The following is a 20,019-nucleotide window of genomic DNA, read 5'->3' on the forward strand; positions in this document are numbered from 1 at the left end:
CAGTCCGTGTCCGGGCAGAGGGACAGAAGCTCGCCTTTGAGACTTCCTCCCTCCCGTCTCTTCGGCTCTAAGTGGGGTCGCGGTCGAACTAGCGTAGCGATGCTTTTCATTAGCTAAGTGCAACTGCAGGAGAGGAGCGAGCCTTGATTTACTGGGTCTCCTCTGTACGTGCACACACGTACACGACCATACTCTCTTCTTGTTCCTTCTTCCTCTCCTTCTTTTCCTTTAAACCATCTTTTTTTCCCCCCGTCATCTACATCCATTTCTGCTTTGACTTCCTTGCCACTCAGCATGACTCTCCTGTACATTGTTCCTCCTGGGAATCTCCTGCAGCCTGCAGGGGAGGAGCGCATGGGTTTCCAGTTAAATTTGGCGACGTGAAGTGACTTTTGCAGCAAGATTATTACTGGTAATTACAGGAAAAGGGTTGTAGTTTGCTTTTGTTTGTAGCTAAATTTAAGATCATAAAGCTACATAGCATATTTACCTTTAGACAAAAGAAAAGTTTAACCCCTTCCCCCAACACAACTCACTTCTATTGTTTTGCTCTTGTTTTTTTTTGTTTTTTTTTACTGAAATCTATCTAATTAACTCTTGTTTAAACAGTGACAGTAAATTCCAGATGTAGCTTTGCTCACACACAGCTAATGTTTGTGTCCCCGTTTTCTCAATACTTTTTTGCCTGTGTGTGTCTGCAAACTTCTGGATGTTTTTGTTCTCCCGTTCTTCCCGTCGCGCCTCATCCATCGTGGTGCGACAGGGCGCGTTGACCCCGGTTGCCACAGCAGTCAGGTAACCATGGCACCTGGCTGTGACACAGCTGGCCGCGTGTGATTGGTTCAGCTTTCTAGTGGCTTTCTGCCAGGTCATCTTTAACATCGGGGCTGTGGAGTGGCACCGAGGTGCTTTGAGTTCTATTTATGAACCCGGACCGGCCCTGCACTGTAAAAACCCTTTGCCTGGACGAGTTGGTAAAAGCACTTTTATATTTATTATAAATTTTTAACAATATCGACTAATTGGAAGGATATGAATAAACAATAAAGCATGAAGAAAGAAACTTTTTAAACTTCTGTAAAATACAAGACGAAAAATGGAGTTTCTGTTGTGAGGCACCCAGATTTGTTAAATGAAGTTCTCAGAATTAGATGAAGAATTACAGACTTTAAAGTGAGATTGTTTGGTTGGTTTACGTGTCAGTTGTAGAGATTTAAAGCAAAAGCAATGAAGGATTGTTAAAGGTGTTACTCCAACATTTTTCTTCATAATTCGTTTGCAAGAGTCCAGTGTCAGGACTGATGAAAGAAGTTCTTTCTCTTGGCTAAAAATGTTTGGTTTTTTAAAAATCCAGACACTTAGAATCCGACTACCAGATGTGAAAACACCCTGTTTGATTAAACATTTGTTCCATTTTCAGCTGCTGCGGTTCACTTTCACAAACCTGTTCACCTCCACCCCTGTGGTGGCGCTGCACCAAGAACTATTGAAGGGAAAGACACGAAAACCTCTGAGGAAGACCAGTGGAACTTCTTTATTCACAAAATGTGAACAAAAATGGAGTGGCATCAGATAATGTTGCTCCTCAGATGAATACAAATGAAGGGAAAGGAAAAATATTTAGTTTTTTGAAAAATGCTGGGTTCATGAAGAGAATGTAAGGGCAGAAAATGATGAGTAGTAAAATCCAAGAGATGGCAGTAGTGTAACACTGATGGATGCAAGCTGCCATTTAAAAACCAAAAAAGAAAAAGAAGCAGTGTCAGATTTTAGAGGATTTCTCTTTTATCTTTGGTAAAAGTACTGGACTTATGTGTTAATTTTGGTTGTATTTACCCAGAATGTCATGCGTTGTATCCACTTCCTGCTTTTGTAGCAGCATCCTTATGCATTCGAAACAAATCAGAGTTCACTTCAACTGAACCGACACCGAGGTCTTTTAGAGGGAACCAGAGTTCATATTTTTATGAACACATTCTACACATTCACACCTCCCCAAACAAACCAGACTTTCTAGACAGACTGACTACAGTTCGATCAAAGTGGACTAAACATGGAGTCATCTTCATCAATCAGTCAAAAACATTTTTTATTTATTTTTATTCGTTTTGCAATCCCTAAAATCTTTACTGGCGTTGTTTAGCCACCCCTATCAAAATGTTTTTGGGGAGATATTGATTTAAGACAATATGTGTGGCACGAATAACAGAGGACCGTAAATGGTTGCCCTGAGGAATTCCAAAGATGAAAGAAAAACTTTACCTTCACCTAAATTTTTGTCAAAAAGACCCTAACCTTATCCTTTCTTCCTGCACGTTTTGTTTACTTGCTAGTTTAAGTCCTTCAGTTTTCACAAGAGACATCAATCAGCTCTGAGTGTTCTAAAACAACTCAAAAATCGCCAATAATTAAAGACAAATTTCTGCTAGCATGCTGTTTTCTTTAACATGCTCTGTCCAGCTCAGTGTAGCCAAAGTCAGGATTTCTCTCCGGAGCTTTGGCGAGAGTGTCACAGTGTGACAAAACCCATTAAGATGTGGGCAGATAAGCAAGTAAAACGATGAGAAGCAGAATTTTGAAAAAAGAAGAAGAAGAAAAAAAAGTTCTGAGCCAAATTAGATGTGGGACATAGAGGGGGGGAAAAACATGAAAGGCTAAAAGGAAAATGAGCTCAAATATGATGGCGCATAAATAACTTTTATCAAGAAGTACGCAAGCTGAAGGGTTTCAGCAGTTTTCTCAACGGTAAAGATGGTGTGGATGAAGAATAATGGTACATACTGTAGCAATGGGTGAATTTAAGCTGGAAACAGAATAGAGTATTTACTGGGAGTGTTTTCAAAGGCAAAGTGCTAATAGTACTGAAGATTGAAACTCTACCTTCATCTTTATGAATGTGTAACTTGGGCAAAAAGCGAAATAAACAAAGGAAAGTTTTCAATTAACTTGATTTAAAATGAAATGGACTACCCCAGAATTCGGAGTTTAAAGTCAGAATTTTAGAAATCTCATTTAGACAGACCAACTGTGGGTCAGAAATCCTAGAAGCGATATCTATAGACCTTCAGTATCCATTCAGCATTAATATTTAATGAACCTTGTAATGGTTAGCTTGTTGTTGTTTGAGGCCGTTTGACACTTGGAGGAAGTACAAGTATCGCTTCTTCATGTTTCCAAAACGCTCGTCAGTGTTTCCTGTAAAGTTACGGCGTTTATTATAATATGTAGCTTTAGTCATTTATTTTTAGCATTAGTTTGTTTCAGTGAAGGAGGAATCAGTTTTTCACTCAGCTGAGCGCTAACGCTAAATCGTGGAAGCTGCTGAAAGAGAAACTAGAGTCATCGCTGACTGGCCACATGTTACATATCCCAGCTTTTCTCCCCGTCAGCGGTGACTCGCTGAATCAGTTTGGCTCGGCCATGGAGGGAATCCTTCCTTCATTTAACCTGTCAAGGTGACAGCTGGAACAAGATGCTGGCTCCTAGAGCCCAGAGCGGCACAGCTGCACAAATACACACAGGAAACGGCATCGTTACTATGAGTCAGAAGACGGCCGCTCAGACACAAGAGAAGAGAGAAGGAGATCTAAACGGGTTGAATGTGCTCTGATTTTTTTTTTGTCGAGGAATGAAACACTTTGAACAAATCGAATCAGAGCAGATTAACATGCAGCTGTTTGGCAGGAAAAACTCCACTTTACAGCAGTTCTTCTTTGATAGTGAATGAGATAAGTCATGGAATGGACTTGTTTAGTGTCTCAAAGGGATTCTCTGTGATGGATAAAAAGAAAAACACCGAACACACCACAACTGCAGTCACCACCTCCGTTTGTGTCAGCGCTATTGTCTCTGATTGCCAGATTCCCTCTGAAGCTGTTGTCTCCAGGACTTATTGGAAATATAAAGATGCAAAGCGTGTTTCCGTCTTTTTTTCCGAGTATTTTTCAATGATTTCTGCGACAAAGCTCCCTATGAAGTCCTCATCCTGAATCAATCGTTCAATTCAATGAATAAAATCCGATGCATGTGAGCAAATGACTCCCCGTTCACTTTTTAAAAATGATTTATTAGATTCAATTGTACTTAAAACAACAAAAATTGTCCTTTTTAATGAAAAAGAATTCCACAAATATGTGTTTCTTTGTCTTTGTTATGAAATCCTTTTAAAGTTTGATCAGTAGCAGTAGATTATCAATAAACATGTAGATATAGAGTATTCAGACTGATTCTGAATCTATTTCATTTTCAAATTGTGCTAATTTACTTGTTGACAATGACAACTAGCGTGTTCGAGTAGACACTGGAATAACTCTAAGGCGAGTCATCGCTTCGTAAGAGACAGTTAGCCAAAGATTAGCGTTGGTGTATGCGTGGAAATCCTAAGAATCATCATTGTTGTTTGCTGTAGTATCATTCCACGTCAGAGAAAATGCATTGAGATGCATCATTTAAAGCCTAAAATCAATCAGGACGTGCGCATGTAAATCCTCTCTGTCAAACGCTACGTTAGTGACAGTAGAGATCTGGTTCACTGGAATCCAGTGACATCAAAGGCCCATACTGTCCAGTGAATAAATGCATGAAATTATCAGTGAATATCTTGTTCCGTTCTGTCGACTGAACTCTGCTATTTTCCTTTTTGTCGTTTTCCTGCAGCCCGACGAGCTGGAGGGCGTCCACACACACACCTTCAAGCTGAAGCCGTTCAAGAAGGCAAAGAGTTGTGATATATGCAAGCAGGCCATCACTAAAGAGGGTCTCATCTGTAAAGGTGAGTGTCTGGGATTCAGTCTGTTTTTTTAAAAAAGTGATTATTTTACCTAAATCATCTTTTGGCAACAAGTCTTGATACTGTTTAGAGGCCTGTGTTGTTTGATTTAGGACTCCCAGGTGGGTTTGGGGCCAAAACAAGTCATTCCTTCATCTTTGTTGACAAAAACCTCACATCCATCTGAAGAAACATAACCTCAAATCACAAAGCTGCCACCACCATGTTTCACAGAGAACTTCATGTTCTTTCAGTGACATTGATTTGAATTTGGAATTAAAAAGGAGGCTTTTGGTAAGTTTTAGTCTTTAGCGGTTGCCTACACAAAAAAACAACGACTAACGTTCATATACTTCATTAGTAAGTAAGATTAGTAAGATGCAATCAAATATTGCATTATGGAGAAGTTACTTGTTCCACTATCAGTAAGTGTGGAGAAAATGCCCCACTATCATACAACTGCTAGCCATCTAGACTTTTGTACACTTTCTCCTCCAGTCTAAGAAGAAACACTGTATATGACATACTGGTACAAATCATGTGGTGTGAATTCAGGCAAAATTGGTGATTTGATCAAATCAACAAACACGTCAGGAAGGAGAAGGTTTGGGTCGGTTTCTAACCTAGCTGTGTTCAACTTTTGTAAATACTTCTGCCTATGAGCTCCAGCTTGGTGAGCTACTTCCACAGATGAATTAGCTTAACTTGAACAAGTAGAAATCAAGGTTACACTGGCAAAACCAACTTGGGAAAACAATTGCAGTTACTCCGTTCAACACTCCCGTCCCTCACTTCTGATGTCTGTCATGGCGCTGCAACGTGATTAGGTGACATACTTGCAAAGGGTCAATATCAAAATCAGTCAGCCGAAATGGTTCAGGTATCTGATTAAGTTCCTTCTGTCCTGGGAACACCTTAAAGTCACCTAGCATACTTGGATAGAGACACCAAGCAGAAAGATGTCTGAGCCTGGAAGGATGGATGGACAGATGGATGGATGAATGGATAGATGGATATATGGATTGTCCTGATGATGGCAGTAAGCATCCAGCTAGAACAGCTGATCTTGACTAACCTAGATCAATAGGTTCTCTGATGATCCATTTGGCCTAATCTTTACATCAGACACATTGACTGTTTGAAAGCCATTGTATGTGTCAAATTTAAACACAGTTTTAGCTAATATTGCTTTTCTGAACAAGCAGAAATATGACTCAACTCCTGCATGCAAGTGTCACCAACATGCTTTGATTACCCAAATTTTTCATTGTCCCTCCAAGAGAAATATTTGCCTTCCTCATTTTCTCCCTTTATCGCCTTTCACACATCTGAAGTCGATCTCTCCTTCACTTTCCAACGGCGTCATAAAGACAGCGGCTTTAACTGAGGCTGAGATGAAGAGTGTAGAGAAAGAGGATGGGGCTTGTGAAGGGCTTTGGCTGAGGATTTGGTGTTTAAAATTAGCATGGCTGCTGCTGCATTAGCCTAGATAAGAGGCAAAAGAGAGGGAAAAAGGGGGTGAGGGGTGGAGTGTGGGGCAGAGGCAGGCAAAGGAGCTAAAATAGGGGGAGAAGAGAGGAAATAAGGAGTTAGACCTGGAAGAGCAAAAGAAAATGAGGACACAAGAGAATTATGTTCTCTTTCATCTTCTTTTTTTAATCATCATACACCCTAAAATGCAGGAGAAAACGAGCTGAAACCCAACAGAAACTACATCCAGAAAGTAGCAGGTAGCTTGGAGATTTTACCTCCTGCATGATGTATTCATCGCTTTTCTGTTCGAGATGACAAGAAGAGCGAGAAAAACGTTGTAACATTCAAAGTCCAGATATTTTGTTGTTAATTGACTGATTTTGGTCTTTTGTTGGCTGAACTTGTGGCAATAACATTTGCTCTTCAAAACACCAACAGCTTTTAGTGTAGGCAGTGTGATGGAGTGGGGCAGGAAAAGCGAGACTTGTGATGACTGGATGCAGTGAGGTCGTTTGAGGGTCAGCAGGAGCAAAGCAGAGCTAAGAAACAGGCTAGCATAGCCAAAAAGTTAGCTATGCTAGCCATAAAGCACTGATCATAACCATTAGTTTGGCTAATGCTAGTGCGTTAACTACAACCATGATCATGTGCCACAATCATGTGCCATTGACACATGTGTTACTACATCATGTATCATGTATCGCCCTTTCACTCATGCTATCAGTTCTATAGATGTTGATGTAATTGCTAACTGTGTTGCTAATGTTGCCTATTTGACCATGATAGGGTTTTTGTCAGAAAAGCTCATTTTAAATAGTTTACTGTAATTCTACAGCAATGCATTGTGGGCACAGAATGAATGTCTATTGCTGCTCCACATCACGGATGGAAAGTGAGAGGAGAGAAAACGAGACTGCTGGGTTAATGGACCTTACCACAGGGGCCGCTTTTCATTGGCTGATGCCCATTCTACATAGTAGCGCGGCTACAACGTGCGTGGCCGTCTCACAAACACACTTAGCTTCCCGTTAGCTAAGTACAGCATAATGGCAGAACTGATACAACTTCTACACCTTGAAGCCTGTCTGCTACACAGTCTTACGTTAGCTAAACATATCAATATACAATGTGTCTGTATCTGACATACACTAAAGATTTTATTTTAGCAGAAAAGGCTTTGGACTAAACTGTTACTCGTGTTAGCCACGTTAGCACCAAGTACAGCTAGTCAATCAACCATCGCTGTGTTCAGGGAAGCGCTGATTAATAATCGAGAAATAAATATCAAGCCTGGAAACTTGATATCGTAACGGACTTAATGTTATGTTTTTAACGTAATCTTTGCTCGTCTTGCGGGGCGCAGGCGGTTGCCACGGTAACAGGTGTGCTTAAACTACAAAGAGAGAGAGAGAGTAAAAAGGTAGGAGTGGTTTTGAGTTGATCACCTGTTCAGGTTATTTTACCTTTGTTTCCCTTTGCTGTGGCCCATTACAGCCGCTGTAGTTTCTAAACGTTGGACTAATTACCACGTTCGTTTGTGAGTTTACGTCATTCACAACAAACATCAAATAGAACAAATATTTCATACATTTTTTTTTTACCCCTCCAGGGGGTCTTTTGTGGGCTCTAGTGTCCCTTATGTGATAGTGGGCTGACAGGAAACAGGGAAGGAGAGGGGGAAGACATGCGGCAAATGTCGTCGGGTCCGGAAGTCGAACCCGCGACGGCCGCGTCGAGGACTCAAGGCCTCCAAATACGGGTCGCACTACGCCCTACGCCACCACGGCACGCCCTAATATTTCATAAAATTTTAACAAACAGATGGCTTGTACCGCGATAATTATGTGAAATTAAATGAATTATATCCCAACTTCAGAAGATTTGCCTTTACCTTTACAGAGCTCTTTGGTTCCTCCTATCAGTCTGTAGCTTCTCATACTGACGTCATCAAACCAAATTTCAGATCTACCATAACTGACTGACACCTGCTGGCCTCAGTTTTGCAACCAGCTTGTGACTGAGAAACCAGTAACCTGCTCCCAGTGACAGAGTCTCACTGAGGGAGAAACTGCAATAGGTTTTCTATCACTTTTAATATATCTGCTATAACTGATGTATATTCGCATATAAAATAAGTCAATAGAGTTTAATTTACAATTTTTATGTCTTCGTGTCATGAGGTAGATCTCAGCCGGCTGGTGAGAGAAAAAGTAGATCTTGGTGTCAAAAAGTTTGGGCACCCCTGATGTAGAGGATGTGTGGGTCTGCCGTTTTCCTGATCGAGCGAAAGCATTTTGCTGTGACGTGAACAATGTTGGAGGCATCGCGTGGCTCAAACACCTTGATCTCATCCAAAAAAGATGACATGAACTTGCTAGTTCCTCTGTCCATTGTAGTAGCTGATATATTGTGAAAATCCGGTAGAAATGATGAACTAGTCGAGTCATGTTTACATAGAAACAACGCGCCGTGAGGCTTTGTTTGTGAGACTTGCGGTCACATGGGTCAGTTGTGGGCGGAGCTTGATAAGGTCCATTCTTGAAATTCATGCATTTGAAGTGGATGAAGACCTCTAATCATTTGAAGGATTCTTAACAGATGTCAACACAGCTGTCAAACTTTATTCAACTGAAAGTTTACATAACAGTAAATTACCACATTAGAATTTATTTTAGGGGAAGCTAAGTAAGATAAACTTGTTCAAAGCTAGCAGATAAAGCTAGGAGATAAACAAAAATTTATCTCCACTATTAGCACATTAGTGTATTAGCGGAAGTGTGCCTCCTACTGGAAATACCAGACTTAAAAAAAATGTCTTTTTTATATGCCTTTTTTGCTCTTAGAAATTTTTCTTCTAACATTCAGTAGCAACAAACATTCATACAAACTTTGCATGAATGCCCAAGGTGCCATTCATGCAAAGTTTGGAGGGAAATACTGGAACTGGTCCCATATCTCCACTCTTAGGAACCACTTTCATGACCTTTTTCTCTTTTGAATGCTTGTGTCACCTTGTGATGGTGAGAGCCATCTTGCTCATATCAAAAACAACTTGATATACACACAGGCTTTCCTCCTCGGCTGGGAAGTCAAACAGGGCTTTTGCAGTGTGAAACTATTTTCTAGATCCAAGAGGATGTGGAAAAAAAACGTGAAGTCACTTCAAAACGTTAACAGAGCCGAGCTAAATGTTTCCTCTCTGCTTTGCCTTTCTGATTGAAATAATTAGCAGGCAGCGCTTCACCAGCACAGCTACTAAGTAATTCATTCATCATCATGACACAGGTTTACCTAATTTAACCTGGGAGTGTTTTGCTACTACTCAGGCAACCAGAAACCTGTTTAACCAGAAAAATTACTATGAAATCTCTATATGTTAAAATAACAAAATAAATTTAGACAAAGAAAGTGGTTGATTGCTGCTTTTCTCCACTTGAGGGCAGCACTGTAGCATCCTACTCTCAAAATTGGAGCTGGAAGTTATTTAGCAATAAAAATGATTCTGCTTTTACACCATGCATATGCTTGTGTTTAGTTGTTTTTGTTTTCAAGCTACTCAATAATCAATTAATAACCTGCCTCTGTTGTTTCAGCATGCCGCCTGTCCTGCCATAAAAAATGCGAAGTGAAGGTAAGACCCGGAGCCTGCTGCGCTCTTCCAACCTGACCTCTTCACATTATGAAGAAACATTGTTTGAACAAAACAATTTATTTATTTTTTTTGTTCAAACTTTTGCGAGTAAATAAGGAACTGTAATTTAAATTTTTCAAAGATTATTAAGTTTGACGTTAAATTGAAAAGTTGATGAACAAAGCAAAAGTCTCTTTATAATTTTTGTTTATAAAAATCTAAAATGTTCTGAAACTATTTCAATTAAATGTTTTATATTTATTTTTTAATTAATTTCCCTGATTTTATTCTGTGCACTTTGGATTAGTCAATATTATTTACTTGTTTTCTGTAATTTTTGTGTATTTATTTATTTATGTTTTTATTTTTGTGTGATATGCATTAATTTATCTTTTGTTTAATTTGTTTAAGTGACTTTATTCTTTTATTTACCTGTATTTATTGATCTCTTTATGGGTGTCAATTTATTTATTTATTGGACCTATTTTTTTTCGTACTGGCATTTTCAGGATGCACGTTTCTCTATCTGAAATGTGCGTCCTGTGTGTGGCTACAGGATCCTTCATGGCCAGCATCAGGCCAATCTGTGGGCGACTTTCATTCCTGCCCATCTCTCACTAAACTCCACCAAAACGAGCAGTTGTACCAAGCTCAGGCTTTGATGCGTTGCAATCTGTTGTGATCAGCAAAGCCTTGAACTCCCTAATCAGCCATAGAGTACTTTCTAGCTATGCTGCAAATATTCCAACATTTATTTTTTCTGAAGCAAGCTGGCAGCTCGCTGCCTTGAGTGCTATAAGGACTAAAAACAGAGGAATGTTCGTCCTACAAGAGGAGGAATAAACCCATGTGGGGAAAAGTTTCGACGTCCCAACAATCAGCCGCACCACAAACAGGGAATGCACGGCGAGAACCAACAAAACGAAAGCGGCAGAGGCATGACGGATGGACGAAGGAGGGAGCCAATCAGACGAGGGAATGAGCATAACTGAGCGTGTTTTTTTTGTTGTTGTTTTTTTTCATTGGGACCGAATGGGAGAATTTAAAAAAGAAAAAAAGTCCATAATTAATTCTTTCTCTTCTTTCTGAAGCCATGCTTACACATAAATATCATTATGGAAACAACAACTGTGTATGCAAGGCATTCGAGGAGAAGAATCTGCGAAATACCTCAGAATCCGAGCGAAGCCGTTTGTGGTGTTAGAGCGGGTAATCATCAGACGATCACTATGACTCATTCCTCTGGCGGTGACAGGCAATGGACGGGAAAATATTTCTAACAGAACAAAAAGACATATCTTTGTGTGAAAATTTTGGATAAAAATGTTCAACTTTTATTTTATTAAATGTAATTGAGTCAAATAAAAGTAATCTGTTGGATTTTTAGTAGGGACCCATATGAAAAAATGTTGACTGATTTCCATATCTGATAGAGCCAATATATCATCCATCCCTAATTTTTAGGCAACAAAGAAATTTCTGTCTAATTATAACTTTAACTCCATGTCGTTGATTCTCAATGATCACTCCGGAGTACACGCTTTAAAGCAATAATTCAGACTTTTTTGCAAAGGTGATCTGTGAAGAGATTATCAACAGTCTGATTTACCTGCAGTGGATTACTCTGGAGCAACATCAGCTTAGAGAAACCACAGTAAATCTGGTGATACTTGTGTAAGAATTTTCGAATGATGGAACTTTTTTGATATGAATTGATTTTTAAAAAATTCTTTTTATGGTGTTTGCGAGAATTGTGAGAGTTTTGGGCTTGGAGTTGTTTCGACTTGGCAGAAATCCACTTCGACTGACTCGCTACTAGCTCAAACGTCCGGTGAACGTTGTAGTCTTCTCTACAGAATATCAGTTCAGATTTTTGCGTTGAATTTCTTCACAATTCCATCTGTTTTCAGACTAATTTCAGTTTAGGTGAACAATGATGAAGTGCTGAGATTGCTTCACTTGATTTCAATAATTAATTTCCCTGGTTTTATTCCAATATTGCCTTTTCTTTCTTATTTGTTTTGTAGATCTTGGCCTGACATAAACTTGGCACTAACACAACCAAACTATGCAAGTAGATCCTCCAAACAGCATGCCATTAAATACCCAGAGTGCAGTCCTCTGTTTTATCTCGCTAAGCATCAGTTGGTCACATCCTCTCTTTTCTTCTCCTGCCCTCTACGGAGAGCCGTTCTCATTATTCCTCCTGATTTATCCCAGCCGCGTCCCAGACAAGCCTCCAGGAATGCTGTTCCCGTGGTTTGTCGTGTTCGCTGTTGCCGGCGGGTTGGAATACGCAAGCGAGGTTTGGCCGGGAAGCTTAGGGAGAGAGAGGAATGATGGGAAGGGGTTGGACGAAAACCAGCGAGAACGCATGAAGTTTAAATATTTGCCATGTGCACAACAATGCCGGAGATTAATTTGTCTCAAAATCGCTTCTTTTTTCCTTTTTTTCTAAAATCCAATTATTGTATGTTTATGTTTCTCGCTAAATGAATGCGGTCGTCCCTGACATTTTGCACGTTTTAATGCTCCCATTCCGTCTCGGCCACAGAACAAATTTCCAGGTCTTACAGTCATATATTTCAGAGAATGAACAGTATGAAACACGGCGGTTACCAAGAGGCCGCAATCCATGAATAGCATGTTAAAAAGGGAGCTATAAATGCATAATGTCCAAACTGATACGTTTGGCTTTACACTGACTAGTTACACATAAAAGTAAAAAAAAAACACAAAAATTTAGATTTGCGGTGTTGGTGAGTTCAAATATAATGCGCAACTAAAGTTTATGAAGTGTGGACGGATCCACCAGCCAAGACGTCATCTCGCAACACAATTTTTATTGTCAAAGATAAAAGATAATACAGATGATTAGAATTTTCTTGCATGACCCATAAACAGCTGAGCCCCAGTTTTAAGGTTAGACTGGGAGTCTTAAACTGTCAAACACTGAGGTCAACAGTTTGTAATCTAAGCATCCTGACATTTTCGTCCACATCCACGCTTGTGTGATGTGTGGAAACTGGGAGAGGCCTTTAATTAAATGCTTTGCAAATGACATGCTCTATAAAGTGGCGTTAGGGGACACATAGCTGGAACACTTTGGGCCATTTAAAGCACCCTTTGTCTTGTCTTTATTCGCAAAAAGCTAAAATCGAGCTGGAGACATAAGAGCAGATAATTATACAACGTTGATTGACGCTGAAACAATTCCATTCTACTTTACTACAGCTATTATGTTAATTCACAGAGTATATAACACAAAACCTATGACAAAACTGTCTTTGATTCAGAATTGTACAGAACATTAGCATGACTGAACTTATATAGAACTTTATTAGCCATACCAAACACTCGATACGCTTGTAATAGCATCATCAAAACCAAAAGAAAACGTGATTATTGGGTTTTTTTAAAATCGGTTTTGTAAGAAACGCCTCTTGAGCTTCACATACAGGATTGTACACGACCCGAACCAGAGCACACCAGCAATTTGCCTTTTAATTTCCAAAGCCTTTCATTTGTTCTTTTTGCTCCACCCTTGACGTATATGACACTGAATATTGAACACCCTAAAATAAAAGTCTTGTAGAAAAAGTCCGCAGTTAAGTAAAGGAGAAGCACATTTAAGCAGTAAAAGCTTATCTTAGGTTTAGCATTCCCACAAGCTCGCATTTAAGCTAATGTTGCTGCTGAGCAATGAGGGGGTTTCACTGAACCTACACTTCCACCTAACGCAGCATAGAGCGGGAAAAGTCAGTATCTAAAGAAAGGCAGCTGTTTAAGCAATACAAATGCAAACAAATTGTAAGAAATTTTTTACCTTAAGATGCAAAAAAAGACTATTTTTCCCATATTATTTAGTATGCTTCTAGCTTGTTGGTTAGTGCACACTATAAATAGGATCAATATCTCAGTAGCCAGCTCGGCATATATAACAAATAGTGTGGAGCTGTTAAAACTTTAGACAGTAATTATTTGTTATGGACATTGTTCTGACTTAGGAGAAAACTGGACATAAAGCTAAAGTGCTATCCTGTGTTCAAACTGGTTATGCTAGGTTACTTACCACCGGGCCAACATGGTGGCCATTATCGCCAAAGATAGATTGTTTAGATAGTGGGTTGTGCAGCTGTTTCCCAACAATTATTAAATATCAAGCGTCATTATGAGCTTAAAGGGTATATTTTTCATAACTCCGTTATTATGTGAAGAACATTCATAGATTCTGCAATCACTGATCCCAAAATCCCCATCTTCAGATTAAGCCCTGGACAGGCACTCGTAACTTATTTTTAGTAAAGTTTGAATATTTTCTCCATCTACGGTTCTCATTTTGATCAGACTTATCTTCCAAAACAGAGAAAGTGGGGCGAGACCAAAAGCGGCACTAAGAACTCTACGGGGATGAGGAAGGTTCAGAAATAAAAAAAAAAAAGTACCTATCCAAGCATGAAAGTGAAAAAGGTACGACCGTGAGGGAGAAGAGAAAAACGACGGGACGCACACACATGCACACGTTGAGAACAACCAGAGCACAAACCTCTTCATTCCTCGGCCGTGCAACACAGAAGGAACTCTGTTTCCCCGGTACAGACGCGTCACTTCAAAGAGCCGCCGCCGCATGCTTCCATAGCAACACCCTTCTGCAGTACAGACGCAGCTACTCTCCGGTAGCTGAGAGATAGTGTTGGCAGACAAATGGTATAAACGTTATAATAACCAGGCGCTAGCTGATGACTGATGGGCTAATTTACCTCCGTCATCATCTGGAGGTCAAGAACTAAGTTCACTTAAAGAGCTGAAAAACCCAGAGGGTGGCGACTACATAAATCCTCCATCTGTCTTTTAAAAAGGAGAACTTTCTGGTGGTCTTTGACGTCGATTTTCCACGTTGTTTTAAAGTTGTATTCTATCTATAAATGGCTGTAGTTTGGCATCAGAGGAAGTGAATGAAAATGTTCAGTCTGTGTTGGCCCCAATTCCAAAGATTGAGCATTTAAAATCGGAGCAAGACAAATGTTTAAGACATTTTATTGCTGGTAAAGGTATTGTGGCCGTTTCCGGAAGGTCTCATCGAGTTGATGCTTTACTTACGTCACGGCCAAACATTAGCGATTAGGCAAAATCAATAGTCCACACCTCCTCGGAGCAATCGTTTCTGAGGGTCAGACAAACTACAGCGTACATCTAGACCTAATATTGGATCAACATTTTTGCTGACCTCTTGATCTTTTTAACATTCCATCAAATGCATTTTCAATTCAGTGAATCTATATTTAGCCTAATTTGCTAAGCTGAAACAACAACAGAAGAGTTGTAGGCTTTGGCTTTCCCCCTTCTCTGTAGAGTCAGAGAGACCTACGAGGGAAAGAAGGGAGGAGAGTGTGTTAGCAGAAGGAGGAATACAGAGGGATACAGTTACTGCCCCCGAACGACTTTTGCTCTCTCATTTTGGGTACCGGAGTCTTAAGGAGCCCCTAGCCACTTTCTTGGCCTTATATAGTGTCTTTCGAAATTTCTTGGCAGTTGACTGGGAGGATCCGAAGCCAGCAGTAAAACGAGTGCATCCTGGTCCAGTCCAGAGGCTGAGCAGACAAGCCCGCATTCACGCAGACTCAAGTTCAGTAGCTCTACTGGCACGCGTTTGGGATTACTGCTGTTGTTTGGAGTAAGGGGGAGGAGGAGGAGGACGGCCTCTGCATTACAGTACTCGCTTTCTTGCCTTGACTCTCTTAGAAGGGGTGTGAAGGCAGGGAGTATGTAAAAGTAGCGAGGCAGAACGGGACGGCGTACAGGCGTGCAGGTAAGAGTGTTTATGGAATGTGTTGTCAGCTTTGACAAAAGGTTTTCTCTGGGGTTTTTATATAGAATAGGTAAAATAGGTGAGTAAGCTGTATAGCATCGACCACGAGAGGCTCCTGGATATCAACTCCAGCAGAAGCGTCCTTTTTTTCCTCGGGATGTTTTGAATGTGGGCTGCTCTGACTCAGCCATGGGAAAGTTTCTCCCATGGGAACGAGGCAGGCCGAGTTCACAGGAGTTGCTGTTGGAAGGGGGCGGGGAGGGGGCAGGGGGCCTTTCGTGACCTGACGAGCGGTGATTTGTGGCAGCGGAGTCGGCAAGAGACTGGGAGCAACTGGTCAACGCAGCAGACAAACATGTTTTCCCTTCTCCCGGAAAAATCTGCTGTAGCATTGCTGAGGAGGGATTTCATTCCCACTCTTTTCCTTCACATCTCTTCTCGTGCTTCTCTTCTTTTGAGAGAGGATGCTGGCAGTCGGTCACCTTTGACCTCAATCTAATAAAGGCATGGCAATAAAATATGATTGATTTTCACTGAAAGGGCCAAAAGTTGAGAGAGAAACAGTTGTAACTCTAATCCTATCCTAAGTCTTTGGCCAGTGTTTTTTACTTAACCTCATCCTGATGCTGCACTTTTTCACTTGCCAAATCTCAAGGGCATTTGTTGCTTCACTTTAACTCTCCCAGAGATTAATGTCTTAACAGTACCCTGCAAAGACTGACTAGCTTCATAAAAAGTGAAACATTAACAAAATTCGGTTAAAACTGCAAGCTCCTCTGGCTTGCAAAATATATGCTGAAAAACTGTTATATAAGCATTTATTCTTAACCGCTGATTCACATCTGTCAATAAGTGAAGAACAGTGAGTTTTTTTTTTCAGTAACTTAATATATTCTGGTATATTTTTCCCTGAGGCGGTCAGATCAAACGTAAAAGTACACATCAGGTTCTCAGCTCTTGTTGTTTTATTGAGTTTTTTTTTGCAGCTTTGATGTTGGCTTGCAGTCGTTTCCCCTTCCTTTGCCGTGTAATTAGCGGTCAGGCGAGAAACGGCATCCTGCCGTCGTCCCTAATTAAACCGGAACTGATGGGCTGTCCGGGACATGCCGATCAGCGCCTTCCAGTAATGACCAAACCATGCGCCGGTCCACAGAAGCCCGGCTGTTAAAAGTTTGACAAATTTGCAGACGTTTTTATTTCCCCACAAAGGAAACGGGAATCAGGTAGATTTTTGTCAGCTTGGTGCCAAATACTAGAAGTCTCCCATGACTGAATCCCAGATCAAATGTCCTATGATTATACATAGTCATGTTCATCTTGCGTGAAATTTCAAGGCAGCCGTTCAGATTTGGTGGTTTTCAACCTGTATCCAAAGTGAGCCACAATCACACATCTGATATTCATCATTTCCCTGTTTATTGGAGTGTTTTGTCGTCTATCTAGTGATTTAAGCTGTAACCAGGGGTAAAACAGCCAAGCCACAGCCTGCTCAGCTCTCACTTGATGATCAAATAGCTGCCTTCTCCATGATCCGCAGTTTTTGGCCCCTCGCATGTCCACTACAGAAAGCCGCACTCGGCTCTCAAAACAAACAATGGCATGTCGGTTTGGAGGTGGAACGGTGTTCGTGCCGAGCTCGCCGGCCTTCATAGTAGCTGCACCACCGTGGCAATTCGCTGCGATGAATCGCATCGTCAATAACTGCCTGTAAGTTGTGGCGAGGTTTGTCTGAACCGTTTAGAGGAGACTCGAACGCTGCTTGTCACCGATTTCCATGCTTGCTTATGGAGTGTTAGCCATGTGGTAGTCATTTAGTTCTCATTTCAAAAACAAATCCCTGCTGGTGACATCCAAGGGTTTGACAATGGATTTGTGAAACAGACGACTTTGATGTGAATAGAAAGAAAGCGGCCAAAGATTGTTAGACCATGGCCACACTAATGAGTGGACCACCTCTGCAGCACCTGGTATGTCTAAATGTGTGAGGATTTGTGAGAAATGACATGAATATAGTTTTTAACAAAAGTAAAACTCTTTTTTTTGTTGTTTCTTTTTGGTTAGTGGGCCTACTGTCTACTGGTGGGCAAACTCACGCTAGTGTGCTAATGGCAGAGCAGATTTTTTATTTTGTTCTTTTATGTTTTTGCTGACATTTAGCACAGTTAGCTTCCCCTTATTGAACTTTTCCAGATACATTCTAAAGCACTGATTCACTTGGCTTGTTCTAGTTGCCCTTACAACTGGGGGCAACTAGTACTAGGGGCAACCTAATAATAATAATAATAATATAATAACCATCATCATAATAATAAGAAGAGTAGTATAATAATAACCTAAAAATAATTATTATGCCATGCATAATAATTAATATTATTTATGTAAAAAATTTTTTACAACCTTTTTTTTAGTTTGCTGTTATATCTGTCTGACTGTTGTCACACCATGTATGGCCTTCATTAAGGCCATTAGCGATGGTCATTTATACCTTTTACCAGTTTTTCATGTGCCTGGAGTTTTGGCCTTTTGTTTCTGGTAGAACGTTTTAAATACCAGGAAGATGTTTTGACAACTAACATTTTAAATTCATCTTTATATAATTTAGTCTTAGCACACTGAGTTGTGTTTGTGTGATCAAATCAGATTTAAAGTAGTGTTGTGGGCTTTGCGTTGACTATAGGCATGTTATATGGTACTGAGTTAAAGTTGTAGTGGTAGAGGAAAATAGGCTCTTCAAATGTATTCACGAATAGACTAATTTGCAGTCACTTCCTAGAGAAAAATTCTCAAACAGGTGAATACTCTGGTTGCTGCTTCTGTTCAATTCTTTGGTTAGTTTTTTGAATCATGATGTAGGCCTCGAAACAAAAAACAGGTGACATTTATGCCCACAATTTTACTTCTCACTGGTCTAAATTTCCTGATCAATCATCTAAAACATGGACAAATATGGAGAAAATGTATGCATTTATACAAACATCCAGTGTATTTATTGCCCAGTCATTACATAATGTTAGCAGACACTGAACACTAGTTATATCAACCAAGTAGACAAAAAAATTCTTATTTTTGACTTTAAATTAAGTAGTTAGTGCAATCACTCATTTCAAAACTTTCTCTTCTGAGATAGTTCTATCAGCATTAATTGAGTATTTTGCTCCTAGATTGAGGAAAATCAAATCTATAAGCAATCACTGAAACTGCCTTTTTCTGTAACAATATCTCAAACATGTATTGCATGTTTGACATTGTGTCAAGATGGAAAAGAACACCCTCTCCGCCAAATTTGCAAAGACCTCCCAAGTAAAACAGAAACCCAGTCAATGTATAAATCCCTGCGCAGCGGACCCGGTTGAGCTTCAGTCCTTATTTGGCCCCGCGTTTAGAAAGAGAAGCATTTTCTTCCTTGGGCTCGCCGCCATCAGTGTGGTAGCAGCTCTTGTGTGGGCAGAAAGGAGCGCCTGAGGAATTCTTAGTGCGGTCGGACCAACGGCGGGCTTATTTAGTGGAACCCATGGGATGATTTATGCACGGTGGCAAACGCATGCTTTCTCCCATCAGCTCGGGTCATGTTGATGTGCTAAGATCACAGTAACAGTTGAGCTAGCAGGTCAAGAGGGCAGGAAATGTCTTGGAACACCACAGCTTTGGAGTTAAAACCTAAATGTTAGGTAGAGAATATCAGTTAGAAAACCCCAAATGAAGACAAATGTTGCTGAAACGCACAGATCAGATTGTCCTTTCTGAAATCATTTAAACTCTTGGTGATCCTGACCCTCTGTATGAAAAGCATTAAAGTAGAAAGAATCTCACCTGAGAGACTTGACCTTTAGCGTTGAACAGTGACCGGCCTTAACGCTCCTCTGTTTGGCCCCTAATGGGGCCTCTTATCCAGTCTAAGATTCCAGAAGCCCCCCTTGAGTCTTTCCTTTGACCCCTTGTTTTATTCCTTCTCAGATGCCCCTTGTGACCCAGTGAGAGTATAAGCTCCCTTTTCAAGTTTCTGTGACTTGTTTGTGGTCTGCTAGTCACTATGCACTCCTGACTGGCTGGGAAGTAATTATGGAAAGTTCTCACAGTCCTTAAAGTGACAGAGTTTAGTGTTCCGTCTGCTCAGGCTATGACTTGTAAAAAAAATTTTTTACATCTCGACAGAAAAGAATGCTGTCTTAATTACAAGATGTTCACATCAAGACAGAAAATTCTAGAAAATCTTTAGCTCAAAATATCAAAGTAAGATTCACTGAGAGCTTAAGCTTCACAACCCATATAAGACACCGTACAGGTCCAATCGTTTTCAGCTGAAATACCCTTCATGAGAAGCTCCTGTTCCCATTGACC

At 40.4% G+C, this 20,019-nt stretch overlaps 1 protein-coding gene across 4 annotated transcripts in view; it reads left to right on the forward strand.

The window, feature by feature from the left end:
- Positions 1-20,019, forward strand: part of tns1a (tensin 1a) — an 82,949-nt gene that overhangs the window by 15,737 nt on the left and 47,193 nt on the right. For 3 of the 4 annotated variants that reach the window (XM_032556570.1, XM_032556571.1, XM_032556572.1), the window contains exons 2-3: positions 4,657-4,771; positions 9,835-9,872. In XM_032556570.1, the coding sequence (XP_032412461.1) occupies positions 4,657-4,771; positions 9,835-9,872 (153 nt within the window). Of the gene's footprint in view, positions 1-4,656; positions 4,772-9,834; positions 9,873-15,334; positions 15,682-20,019 lie in introns of those variants that run through there. The other variant, XM_032556573.1, reaches the window with a different exon arrangement.

The sequence above is a fragment of the Xiphophorus hellerii genome, chromosome 24, assembly GCF_003331165.1.
Source record: "Xiphophorus hellerii strain 12219 chromosome 24, Xiphophorus_hellerii-4.1, whole genome shotgun sequence".
In the NCBI taxonomy this organism is placed as follows: domain Eukaryota; kingdom Metazoa; phylum Chordata; class Actinopteri; order Cyprinodontiformes; family Poeciliidae; genus Xiphophorus; species Xiphophorus hellerii.